This window comes from Trichomonas vaginalis, chromosome III (genome assembly GCF_026262505.1).
Source record: "Trichomonas vaginalis G3 chromosome III, whole genome shotgun sequence".
NCBI lineage: Eukaryota > Parabasalia > Trichomonadida > Trichomonadidae > Trichomonas > Trichomonas vaginalis.
In genome coordinates this window covers 18,397,702-18,411,703 of record NC_067205.1, presented here as the reverse complement: position 1 = coordinate 18,411,703, position 14,002 = coordinate 18,397,702, and the positions used below count along the sequence as shown (strand labels likewise).

At 34.0% G+C, this 14,002-nt stretch overlaps 3 protein-coding genes and 1 pseudogene across 4 annotated transcripts, besides 1 other annotated feature; 1 reads left to right on the top strand and 3 right to left on the bottom strand.

Annotated features, from left to right (window-relative positions):
• Nucleotides 1-14,002: part of a mobile genetic element that runs on past both edges of the window.
• TVAGG3_0724850 lies at nt 773-1,681 on the top strand (annotated as a pseudogene). The gene has a single exon. A coding segment is annotated over exon 1 (909 nt).
• TVAGG3_0724840 (organellar and viral DNA polymerase type B) lies at nt 8,455-9,012 on the bottom strand (the record flags this gene model as incomplete). Its single annotated transcript, XM_051244279.1, has 1 exon — nt 8,455-9,012. One exon carries the CDS (start codon nt 9,010-9,012, stop codon nt 8,455-8,457), a length of 558 nt encoding a protein of 185 aa, XP_051090866.1.
• TVAGG3_0724830 (integrase core domain containing protein family) lies at nt 9,588-10,073 on the bottom strand (the record flags this gene model as incomplete). The annotated part of the gene is made up of 1 exon (XM_051244278.1): nt 9,588-10,073. One exon carries the CDS (start codon nt 10,071-10,073, stop codon nt 9,588-9,590), a length of 486 nt encoding a protein of 161 aa, XP_051090865.1.
• TVAGG3_0724820 (keratin-associated protein family) lies at nt 11,063-12,441 on the bottom strand (the record flags this gene model as incomplete). The annotated part of the gene is made up of 1 exon (XM_051244277.1): nt 11,063-12,441. A coding segment is annotated over one exon (1,379 nt), but the record flags the coding sequence as incomplete, so codon positions are not given.

Genomic DNA, 14,002 nt, shown 5'->3' with positions numbered 1-14,002 from the left:
TCATTATTCTCACTCTTCTTCTTGGCATTCGTGGTGGAAGTTGTTTCTTGACATTTTCAATAATGAACTGTACATTCTCTTTTGTCTCAACTTCTTTCACTGGCGGGTCAGGATTCTTTGACTCGGTTTGTTTTTCAATGAAATTCACGAACTTTGCAATAAGCTCTTGGTTCGTTATTGAAAGTACATCTGGCTTCTTTTCTTCTGTTCTATTGACTTTTCAGTTTGAACAGAAGGTTTTATATGGGCTTCGTGGACTTCACCCTTGCCATGCACCTTAATGTTGTCGCTCTCTGCATTCGCTAATGGAACCTTTCTTTTTCTTACGTATATTTTACCATCTTTACTCTGACTTACATAATAGAAAGGATGTTGTATTCCTCTGCGTCATTTAATATAATAGACTCTCGCTCTGATTTTGACAAGCTCATTTTACATCGGTTAAAGTTTTAATTTTGTTTTTTATCTGCAGTCAAATGACTCAGACAAGCCTACGGACAAGACCCAAGGGGTCATAGATGTTGAAGCATTGAAGAAAGAAATTCGTGAGCAAATTTTATCCGAACTGAAGGAACAAAAACAAGAACAAAAGCCAGAGAGACCAAAGAGAAAACTTAGTGAAAAACAACTAGCTGCATTAGCTGCTGGAAGACAGAAGAACCCACGTTTGCTGGCGAAAAAAGCTAGAGAAGAAGCAAAAGCAAAGGAAGAACAAAAAGCAAAGGAAGCTGAAGCAAAGAAAGAGTAAATGGTTTATTTTTATCCAAACTAAATGTATAGACAAATACCTTTATCTGTTGCGTTCAGTAGTGAAAACCCTGACGTCAAAATAAAGGGGAACAGAGTAACGTTTAAGTTTCCAACAGACTGGATTGTGAACATAAATGAAGAGAAGTACATTGGCATAACATCTATGTATATAACACGTGCTTTCAGAAAGGTTGACTTTATACTTCAAGTCGAGATAGAAAATGACGAACAGTCTTTAAGCGCCCAAAACATTCACATATACAAATACTTTAAAGACGATACAACATTGTTGCAATGTATGATTTCATTTAATGAGATGTTCGAGAAAAAGTTCAATATTGAAGTACAAACTTTACAGCCTTTACGTGAGTTTCTTGCACAACTGAAAGAAGAAGGTAGTCAGCCACAACTTATAGACTTTCATTATGAATTTAATGAAAATGAAGATGGAACTCATGACTGTCAGTTTGTTATATATTCACCATTCAATGAAGTCGCTAAAAAGAAAGAAAATCCATTACGTATAAGGTTTCAAATCTCTGAACCCAATGAAGACTTCAAGAATGTTTTCAATTATGATGCAATACTTCCGAGGAAAAATGAATTTTCAAAGATTGTAACACCTGGCATTTGGGATAGAAAGCAAGCTATATTATATTCAAACTTAAGTAAGGGAGTTGAAAATGAGTTCATTGGTCATACAAGAACTTCACCACTGTCAAATCCTAAGTATTACAAGCTTACTGGCTTCAATCGTGAGTTTTGGATAGACATGTTCTCCACTCATGACCATAAGTGCCCAGTGTTCTTACCTCCAGATGGGAAAGATTGTTTATACATTGAAGCACAATTGTTAAACTCTACAATAGCTGTATTGTAAATGACCACATAGGCTTCGCCCATGCCGCTAGCGGCTTATTTTTATCACAAATGACCTCATTGCTGACAAAAATAAATGACCTCAGAACTTCAACTTACGAATAAAGCTTGTTTTAGTCGTTATTGAAAAGTTGAACTTTTCAGCAAAGCAAGGTTGACATGACTTACATAAGTCGAATGCAATCTCTTGACCATCATAAAGTGCTTTGTAAAGTTTCATTAAACTGAACTCAGAGTCTTTGTCATATGTTCCAACAGGTATGTGAATGTTCTTATCTTCATTGTAATAGCATTGTATAGCTTCAGGAAACATTTCATTAGCGGTTAAAGCAATAACATCTTGCTTCACGCCTTTCATTCTGCAGTGAAATGCAACTTCATTTAAATCATTCGTGAGTAAGTCTATGTAGGTCTTCTTTCCACAGAAAATACTTTTATAAGCTAAACTTTGTTTTCCAGGTGTTATTTCTGCAAAGTCGCTATGAAATTGACCAAGGTTCTTTCCTATAAGTTCTCTACCGTATCTCTTCTTAAACTCTGCTGCAAGCTTTGGGATGTCTTCATTATATAAGTGCATACTGTCGGTATCCTGGTAAAATATTTGAAGACCCATGTCCTCTGCAGTACAGAATACTTCATTCATAATACGTTTTGACATAGACAGAATATTAACACCAAGTGGACAGAAGTTAAAGTGTCTGCAAATGCTTTTCGTTAGCTTGAAAATAGTTTTATCTGAACCATCCAAACCTTCGAACTTCACTATATGGTTGTAATTTCTTATAGCATATCTTATAGCATCTTTGTCATCTACTATGGTTATTTTTGACTCAATAGGAGATAGAATAGTTTTGCCATAAATGCTGTTCAGAATGAGTTTTATAATTTCTTGTAAGGGGTTTTTTCTTTCTTATACTTTAACCTTAACTCAAACAACTTCTTTACTTCATCTCTTATTCTCATATCTCTGTTTCCATCGTAATAGTATCCTTGCAACACTTCACATTTGACACCTTGATATTTTATGAGGTCTTGTAATGTTATATGGTCAACATACATGAGACAGCAAGTGTTTGAACTTCTTGGAACGTTAAGTTCTGGATTTAGTTCAGGGTCGCAAACTATTAAATGAAAGTGTCTGGGTATACCAATCTCTGTTATCTTAATGAGAACAAAGAAGCCAGACATAAACTTTTCACCAATGGGTTCCTTTTGGTCATCATCGAATAAATGTCTCATGAGATACTCTGTGTTTAACATTTCTTCCTTCAATACTTTTGGAATACCTTCTAAAGTATAAAGTCTTGCTATAGCTGAAGGATATAATGAAACAGTGTCGAAGTCAGCAATGAGTTTCTTTTTGCTCTTTTGTTTCATGTTATCTGACAACATACATCTTCCACCTTGAATGCATCTCGAAATAAATTCTCTTGGTTTATTTGAGAGGTCATAAAGATTTCCATTCGGGAAGTATACTCTGTTCTCAAACAATTTGTTAGCAATTGAACAAATACTAACGTAGTCATAAACGTTTAAATCAAACTCTTTCAATAAGTCATTGCGGAACTTTACAAAACCTTCTCTTAAAATTCTTACATCTTGTTTGCAGTAAAACGTGCTATATTTTTCTAAGTCGAAGTGGTTCTCATCTATTCTGCAACCTTTGATGGAATCTATGTTTTTCATAAATGTATCTGCATCCCGGATAAACTTACATGCTTCAGAAATGACACCAGTTCTGTTGTCATTTGCTAACAAAACACTGCTGTAGTAGTTATATGGAAATACTTCTTTCGGTCCTGTTTGTAAGTTAAACATAGCAGGAAATAGTTTAAGCTTCTTATTTATAACACTGTAAGAGTCTTTTATAATAATTGCCCGTCCTTTATATAAACCAGTTATTTGCATTGTTCGTGAACCTTTAATGATGGGAGTTCCTTTCACTTCTGTCATGTGTCTTAAGATGAAGTTTATGTCATAACTGAGGTTGTGAAAATATATTAAACTCTTGTCAGGGAGTCTTTCCAAAAATTCTGTTGCACAGTTTTGACCCCAAATGCTTTCACTCACTGAACCATCTTCACTGTCATAACAGATGTTAAAAGCTTTATGAAAGCCATCCGTACTACACTCAAAGTCAGCAAAGAAAACGTGCTCAGGAATGAACTTTACATTTTTTATTTACTTCTTTTGACTCTGCTTTCTTCTTCAGTTGTACACAATACTTTGGAGCATATGTCAAATCTTTAAATGGTGCAAGGTTCTGTTTATATAAGTCAGTAGTATATGTGAAAAGTTCTCCATAAGAAATAGGTTCGAAATATTTGCACTCCCACAATGTTTTCATAACATCCCATAGCGGTGTAGTTCTATCATGCGAACTAATGTATTTATCCTCTCTTGTATATATTTCATCTGTTTTCAATGTTCATTCCACCACACTCCTTCAAGATTTCTATATAGTTGCGAATGAAATATGTTGTCATTGGTAATCTTTCGTTTAGCATGTAGTGGTCTTCAACAAGAAGTAAGTCAATAGTTTAACAGTTTCACATTCTTTTGGTATGTATCTCTTTATTTCATTATGTCTTGAGTCATTGAAGTAACCAATGGTAACATTAAATGCTATACCTGTTGCGTCAGAAATTTCTTGTACTTTACTTTGAGGAAAGTCTCTAACACGAATGACTTCTCTCATGTGGTCAATAGTTTCTTCATTTACTCCAGCCTGAATGCAAGCATAAACGAAACAATTGTCTTCTGTCATAAGTGTTGCAGTTCTTTTGTTCAATTCATTGAAGATTTGGTAGCGTCAAGATTTATAGGTAATGTGCAAAGATACTTCCAGAACTGACCCGCTTCTCTTCTTATAAAACTTCTTTTCACCATTATCTTTCCAAAAGCTTTCTATAAGTGCTGGGTTTCCTGTTTGCTTAAGAGCTTCCAAAATGGCTTTCTGGTCATTTGTCAGTGTGCTTTCATCTCTATATGGTCTCTTTTTTGGTTTGCCTTTCTTTACATCTGACATCGTTAAGCCTTCATATTCTGTTAAATCATACATCTTTATTTCAGTAAGATTCTTTATGTTTGTCAAGAAGAAGTCATAGTGCATTTCAACAATACCTGCAGCATTTGCTTCTATCTCTGATATAAAGTTCTCCTTCAAGAGCTGATGTAGTAATGTTCCAATATTATTGAGGTTTAACGTAGAACATTCATACTTTCCACCAAGTTTATAACATACCATCCATCTTTGTTGTGAGTTTATTTTAATTTTCTCTAAGAGTCTCATGAAAACCTTACCGAAATGTTTGTGTAAGTAGTCTCTGTTTGGTTCATCTAAAGCTTCGATGTTAAAGTCAATGAGTCTATTGCCTGACTTCACATTTCTCTTCCTATTCTCTTCATCTTTCTTTAACCATCTCTCACCTTCTTTTGGTTTGTCGTCAATGGAACGAATGACATCGTTAGCTTGCGAACTTGTTCTATAGCACTTTTAAAACATCTCTCTTCTCTGTTGTTTCAGTGTGTCGTCTCTTCTTCTTGTTTCACCAACGTTCGCATTTGTTATGTCAAACATCTCTTGACGAACATCATGAGAAAGAGCTTTACGAGTATGACCAACGTTCGCATTTGTTATGTCAAACATCTCTTGACGAACATCATGAGAAAGAGCTTTACGAGTATGACCAACGTTCGCATTTTTATGTCAAACATCTCACGCCTTACTTCATGAGGGTATTGAACGTCTATGATATAAGTCAATAGCAACGTCATTTAAAGGAAATGCTATTGCATGGACTTCGTCCTCGCCCGTTGCGGCTTTATGAACTCATGAATTCTATCATAACTTATGCACCATTATAGTCTTTAATGAAGTCAGCGAGTGCTTTTTGTTTGTTGCGTAATGTTTTGCAACATCTATGTTAGCTTCTTGTAAGAAGTTGTTTTATTTCCGAGTGCTTCTAACTTAGACAACTTCCGATACATCTTTAGTAGGAAATAAAAAAATATTTTTTGAAAAAATTAGATTACATTTTTAAGTTATTTTTCAAAATAATTTAATATTTTTATTTTAATGAAAACACATGCAAGATTGCAAGTTCTTTTCATACAATGCTCTCGCTAATGCCATCAAGAATGAGTTCAATGGTGCTTCAAATGTTAATTATCTTTAACAAGAAGTTTGTGAAAGAATCTAAGTTCGGTCAGTATGTCAGACCATTAGCTATCGTCATTGACCGCAAAACGTTATACTTCACAAGAGTTAGCAGTATTTTTGAAACAAAAGGGTTTCTTCGTGAATGTCAAAGATACTCATTATACTGTTATAAAGAACTCTAACATTGACTTCTTCTTCAGTATTGCTTTAAATCTTTCCGAACAGAAAGAATATAAGAAAGGTGAAACAAATGTGAAATATTATCCTTCATCTCTGAAGACAATAACGAACAAAGATGTTATACAGAAATTCTTACCAAAGGTTGAAGAAGCTTCTATTGACATTGACGAAGGAAGTGAAAATGGTTGAAGAAATTGACCCTGACGTCATTTAAGCAAAAAATATATTTTTGGTTAGTCTTCATATCGATATTTTACAACAATTCCCAATATAAACTTTTCATACGCTTTTTCATAAGCTTTATATACCTTCAGAAATTTTGCATAATCTTTAGAAGCATTTAGATATTGTTTAAATGCTTTGTATGTCTTCAGAAATTTTGCATAATCTTTTACATGTTGTTCGTTCTCTTCTTCTGTCATGAGTTCCGAATATCTAAATTCATGTTCTTTCATATGAGATAAAATTTTATAAAAAAAATAAAATTAGCTTAGATTTTTTTATTCTTCCTCTTTGAAGTTATCGAAATATTCTGTTTTTTCCTTCAGTAATGGTAAGTTCTTTGAATGTAAGTATTGTGCAACCTTTGATGTCATAGTGTGTTTGAGGAAGAGTACTTTTGACAATTTCCTTTATTTGCTCATTCGGTGTCATTGAAATCGGTAAGTTTTCACGATAGAACCAGTTTCTGTCAGATTTGTAAAATCTTAGCAAGGTCATAAAAGCTTTTGTTGTTTCTTCTGACTAAATGCAACATAACCATATCTCTGTCTTCTTCTTTCTCCAACTCTTCAGTATATATCATATACTTATAACTCTTTTCCTTTCCTTTTGGTACTGAACGCGGTATTCTTTTCTGTATGCTTTTGTCTTTGGATTCAATGACTTCATCTTTTGCTTGAAGTTTCTTTTCCATCTCTCCACGTTCTTGTCTGTGAAGTTCGTCAAGAAGTTTGTAAATATTCCAAGCATAACGTGGTGAAGCCCACATTGCAACTGCATTTACTAAAAGTCTATGAACATAATATCCTCTCAAACCGTTTGGCAATTTTTCACGGTTTTCATAGAGTTTTGGCGACTGGGATTTTTTACCTACTCGCTGTTCTTCACTGTTTTCAGAAAAAAGTACGTCTCGCTGTGCTTCACTTAATAGTTCTATGGTGCTTTGGTTCCTAAACCAGTCTTTAGGAAGCTTAGTATCTGGAGCAAAACAAGCCGTCAAAATACTTTGCATTTGTACATGTCATCTTTGACTGAACGAATGAGACGTAACTGTTTGTTATATTGTATGTACTCGTATTCTTCATTTATGGCTTCATGAACGATAGCAGTTGTTGTGTTCTCTAATGTTGACATTACTGTCTTTACATACAAAATAAAAAAATAAATAAAAAAATAAAATTAGCGTTATTTTTTCTGAGATAAACACTATTTCTTCACAACATTAAATTTTATTCCTGTATGAAATGACTTTAAAAAGATTATTGACTGACTTCGAATACTATCTCATTGACGCACTGACAGACCCTCAAAACTGTGTTGAAAGTTCTTTAAGCTTTAAGATTGAAGGTACGACGCATTTTGTCTTCACTTACGTATTGAAAGAATATGACCGTTATCATAACGAAGTGAATCAAACACTAATAAAATTTGTAGATAAAAAATTGCGTTAACAATGAATATTTTAAACGTGAAGACCCAAACACTGCTGGAGATGATGAAGAATACAGACAAGCTATTGAAAAAAATAACGCAAGATTAGATGCAATAGAAAAGAAGTTTAATGAATGTCTTACAAAACACGTAGAATATCTTATGCGGTGGGAAGCTAGATGGAAATAAATTTACGTCAAATATGCAATTTATAAAATCTTATGTCGACAGGCTACGTAGCACAGTGGTCTAAGGTGGTGTTATCGGAGGGTCAGAGTCTGTGGTTCGAACCGCGACAGCGCCGTATTTTTCTTATTTTCTTTGTTTGTCTTGTTTGTCGTGAATAAAAAGTGTCATAAAAGTGCTCTATCTTCCACGGAATAAATAAAAAATTTACTTTATTTCTTCTTTATTTCTTTGTTCCCGTGGAAGAAGGCGTTTTTGCCGTTTTTTCTCAGCCGAAATCAACGATTTTTTCATTTTTGGAATCCTTAGCAAATGAGGAATCTTTTCTCTCGTGGAAGCTTTGACCAAAAATATAATTTAGGTGAAGAGGTGAGATTTCACCTCTTTTTCACCTAATTTTTTCACCCTCATGACTTTGTCATAACTTCTTCGTAAATGCTTTGTCATAACTTCTTCGTAAATGCTTTGTCATAACTTCTTCGTAAATGCTTTGTCATAACTTCTTCGTAAATGCCTTGTCAAGATTTCATCGTAAATGCTTTGTCATGACTTCTTCGTAAATGAGTGTAAATGACCAAAAATATAATTTAGGTGAAGAGGTGAGATTTCACCTCTTTTTTCACCTAATTTTTCACCTCTTTTTTTCACAAGCGTTTTACATGAATTGTACGATGTATATTTGAAATCCTAAACAGTTTTGTAGCTTCTATTTCTTCGCTGAGGATATCAAAAGTTTTAACAATGCCGAAAGTCTCTTTATATTTCTTCTTGACGTCAGATAGAAGGAAATCTTCTACTGTTGGATAGTTTTTGTTCAGAAATGCTAACATGTCCATTTTATCTTCTGCTGGCTTTTCTGCTTCTTTCTTTAAGTCTGCATAGTCGTTTCGCATTCTTTCTATCTCTTTGACGGAGTAGTTATATTTCCTTATTGCTGCTTTACATTTTGAACATTGTGGGTTCATTTTTGCATTATACATTGAAATTTGACCTGCTAGAACAACTAAAGCGTCAATTGCTCTCTTCATCTCAAACATAGCGGGTCTTAGTTGTTCGTTCCATACTTTGCCTCTTCTATCTTTATCTCTTATTTCCCAAACACATTCAGCAACTAACGAAACAAAGTTGTCGTAGGTCTTAAATTCTTCAGATTTATATATGTCAGAAACATTCTTATATACCATATCGCAATCTTTGTCCATAACTTTATGGTTGCAATGAAAACCAAGGAATTCATAATTTACTTTACGTATGAACTTCTTTATTTCTACTGAGTCAGTTGCTTTGACTTCAATTTCGTCGAATTCAGGAATAGTTTTTTTGATGCTGAATTTCAGGTAGTTTAGGTAAATGGTCGATGAGGTCCTCCATTTCATAAAGATACTGTTCATTTGTTTCATCTTTCGCACTACAGTCTAAATTACTTGTTAAAAGTTCTTGCTTAATTTTTTGATTTTCTGTTTCGAAAGTAAATGAAGAAGGAATGAAGCTTTCCATCTCTACTAACATAGATGTTGGATTCATGACTAACGAGTTTGGTGAAGTTGTTGTGGACAGAGTCCCGCCGTTCGCGGCTTGAATTGTTGTTGTGCCGATTGTTGAAATCATATCTTTTATACAAAATAAAAAATAAATAAAAATAAAACTAACTTTATTTTTTCTATCTTAAGGAAATTCACGAAAATTCAAGAGGTGAAAAAACAGGTGAGAAAACAGGTGAAATCTCACCTCTTCACCTATAATATATTTTTGTCTGATTTACATCCAACGAAAAAGTTTAGAAGAATTTTCTTATTCTTTCTGGCATGTTTTTATCTTTCCAGTACTCCCGCTCTAATGGTCCCAGATGAGTTGGTTTAGATTCTCTCAAGTTCTTAGATGGTATAACATCTTCAACGCCTCCTTCATATCTTACTTTATAAGTGTCATCGTTTATGTTGTAGTCAAGTATTTCAATAACCACTCCTCGCTTTGCTTCGTCAATGGTTTCAGCAAGTTTGCCATTACTACTTTCGACTAATTTATGACGAGGGTAAAATGCTATGGAGTCGTCAGCAGCTTTTATAAGATATCCATTACCTTGCGTAGAGTCTACGATATAATAATTTCGACTTAACCTTAAACGTTTCTTTGTCAACGGTTTGTCGTCAAGAACTACACGAACTTTTGTTCCAGGAATGAGAGTAAATTGTGTTGAATTTCTGATATTTTGTGTTTGACTTCGTTTCTTTTGTATATACTTTTCTTCTTGTTGTTGTGTCATTGAATTTGGTGTATGTCCTGTTGTAGAATGTGTTGAGGAATTGTAAACTTCGATGAAATGTTTCATTGTTTCTTCGGTAAAGTCTCGCTCTTGATTTAAATCTCTGAGAGTCCTTATGAAGCGGTTAATGATACCGAGTATGTTATGGTTATGGTCTTCAGTAGTGTAGTGAGTTATGTTATGCTTAATGAGAAATTCTGTGATTTCGTTGCTGAGGTATGCACCGTCTTGGTCTGATGTTAAAATACTTGGGCTATGTTCTGCTACAAACTTTTGTAAAACTCTTAACACTTCATGAGTTCCTTTATTTCTCATTATATACGCAAAAGCTTTGCGAGTGTTAACATTAATGAAGATGAGGAATGGTTTATGTCCTCCTTTTCTGCTTTGAATGAGAGTGTCAAATTGGTATGCGTCAGGAGTGTTGGAGTAAATTGGTAAAAAGTAGTCGTAAGGATTTATTTTTGTTTGATGTACAACATTTTTGTCAAAGAACCTTTTCACTTCAGCTCTGTTAGTAAATCCCGAACTCTTTGCAGCTTCATTGAATTTCTTAAAAGACCTCCATGGATGTTGTTCGAATACTTCTTTCAAGCTCATTTATGTAAAGTTAAAGATTTTAACCAACTCGTATCCAAGCGTGCATTGTTATATAAGGAGGCATATAATCTTTTCCATTACCTGCTGGGTCTGTAATACCAGCTACAACATGTGTATGATTTCCTGCAGTTCCACAGAAAATACCTGTGCTAACATCTTTGGGGTCATCTGAGATATCATATCTATTCATTCCCTGTCTATTCGAACCCGCTGCAAGATTTATAACCTTTTTTGTTATTGAATGTGAATGGTTTCCTTCCACAGATGTTCTTCCACTGAACCTATGCATATGTGAAGGAAGGTTTTCAATACCTATTTTCTTTGAACCTCCCATCTTCATTGACTGCGTATTAGTGTAGAATGGAAAACTGTCAACTATTTCATACCATCTACCACCAAATAAAGTGTTTGGATTTATTGGATTCATAGACGTATAAACAGCTCCTATAGGATATATTAAATCATATATGCTCATAACTCTATAAACATATTCTAAAGAACTTATGTCATTAAATACCATTTGGAATGTATCTCCCGGATGAAATGTTGCATTTGTTCCACTTTTATAATGTAATGTTAGTTCAATAGAATTATCCAAGAAAAATTCAAAAGTATCTGGTTGAAGACCTCTAACAAATTCAAATGGAGTTGCTGGTTCACCATTTATAATTTCTGTTGTAAATGTCATTGTATCTGGTTTCGAAAATTTCTTTGTTAGTTCTGTATCCACATAAGTTTTGTCGGCTTTACTGTCTAACATTGCTGGTAGTTCATATGCTTCAAAGTTTCTGGCATGACCTTCGATATTCCTGCAACTCTTATCTAAATTGTTAAGAGTATCTTTTACGCTTGTACTCGGATTCTCTAAAGGTGCACTTGAACCCAAATCATAGTTCAATATTATGTCGTCTGCTCTAACAGTAGTGAAGGATTTATGTGTATGATTTTTGTCGGCTTTACTGTCTAAAGAAGTTTGAAGTTCATTTATATCGGAGATATTGTGTTTATGAGATTTCAAAACTTTGTTCGTTGCGTCAAGTTCTGTTTTGTCAGCTTTACTTTTAATAGCATCTTCAAAAGTTATTTTTGACTTAACTCTCAAAGTAAATCTTGGTTCAACTAATACACCGTTAACAAAGAAGTATGAAGCATAAATTTCAGCGTTATAACCAAATGATTGTGGTGCTATACCTGTGTCATACTGTACAGTACAGTGTATGTCATAACCTTTAGCACGAATGAATTTATATCTTCTTTCATTAACATTTTTCGTATTCACTTTTTCACCCTGTGTTAAATATCCATGATAGTCCGTTATAATCTGTTCATCAGAACTTATATAATGAACATGGTTTTTGTCTGCTTTATTGTCTAAAGAAGTTTGAAGTTCATTTATATCGGAGATATTGTGTTTATGAGATTTCAAAACTTTGTTCGTTGCGTCAAGTTCATTTTTGTCCGCTTTACTATTTAATGTAGCTTGAAGTTCATTTATATCGGAGATATTGTGTTTATGTTCTTTATCTGCTTTTTCGGCTAATTTCTCTTCTATCTCATTTATTTCAAGTTCATGCCTACCACCACCTCCCGAAGAAGTATTTTTCTTCAGCTCTTGAAGAACGTCCACTTCGCCATCTTTGGTGTCAATAATGAGACTTTGAGTTAAAACCTTTCCTGTCTTAATGGATGTTTGTAAAACTTCTTCTTCACCGTGTTCGGGGTCATGGTCGTCATCATATCTTGTGAAATCAGAGATGTTGTCATACATTAAGCATATCTGTCTCAAAAGTTCTGCTATTTGAATTGGAACGAAAGATATACAGAACTTTCATCATCTCCTAAAGTCAAGTCTGCTTTCTTAAGTATTTCTTGAATGTATGCAATGAGAACAGAGTACCTTGGAAAATATTCGAACAATATTTCATTAGCTGTTGGTTTTGGTGGTTCTTCTGGAGTTTCTGTTGTTTCAGTTCCTTCTAGTTTCTGTTTTTCTGCATCTCTTGACTTCAATGCTCTTGCTCTCAAAGACCTAAATGTTAGAGCACCGGGTTTTACAAAGGACTTTATAAATGCTTTAATAGTTCCTGGTAAGTTATTGTTAGCATTAAGTAAGTTCCTTATGCTTCCATCATGTACGTCCATAGCACTATGTAAAAAATCTATACTTTTCTTGTAGTCAGCAATAGACTGACTGTGATTTTTTAAAGATTTGTCAATACCTTTAAGCCAATCTTCATGCATGTCTGATACTGAGCCAAGAATATCATTTGCTTCCTTTAGTGTATTTTGTGCTTTTCGTAAAGTATCCAATCCCGTACGTGCATTGTTTGCTATACGTCTTACAGTATCTATTTGACTCCTTGTTTCTTGCATCCAACCAGATAAAGTTTTAATAGTATCCGAACCATTTGAAATGAAGTTCAAAGCATTTTTAACATCATCTAAAGCTTCTTCACCAAGTACTGCCCATATCTTTCCGATTTGGTATTGAAGAACTCCATATGAAGCAGCTGTTAAACCAGTATTTATAAGGTCCCATATCCATGATTTAGCAGTTTTTCCATCCTTTCCATCCTTTCCATCCAAACCGTTTTCGCCTTGAGGTCCTTGTATTCCTTGTATTCCTTGTATTCCTTGTGGTCCTTGTGGTCCGGTGTCACCCTTCTCTCCTTTCAGTTCATCTTTATGTTCGTTATAATATTCTAATGTCATAAGGTGTACATCATTACTGCTACCAGCAACCTAAATTTGTTTCTCATTCATGACTAAATTCTTTAGGCATTTAATGTTGTCGTCAAATCGAAAGCTCTTTAACAATTCAATGAGAACATTCAGTACTTTCACTAATGAGGCATCTACTGTAGAATTTATATATTGCACCGTTCCATCATTTATGATAGGAACTTTACTTATTGTAATGAATGGGTCATAAGTGTTAAAAGTATCGAAATCAATGACTTTTTTAGTTTTTCCATCGTCAATGACTAAATCATTGCCTTCAATGGTTAAAGTTGAGTTTTCGTTTACTAGTTCATGTGCTCTTCTTGCTTCATTTGTTTCATACGCATATGCAGCAATAGTCATATTTTAATGAGAATAAAATGTTGTTCTATTTGCAAAGTACTGACCCAAACGAATACGGAACAGTAAAGCTACAAACAAACTTAGGTCTTCAGAATGAAGCGCTTGCTTTCAGAGTTGTTGACTTCAATACTATCGCAACTTTTGTCATAACAGATGAAACAGATTTCATGGAGTTTGAAATAGATGGAAAGAAGCATGAAATAAGATTTCACAATAATGTAGAATATAAGATGGAAACATTAGCT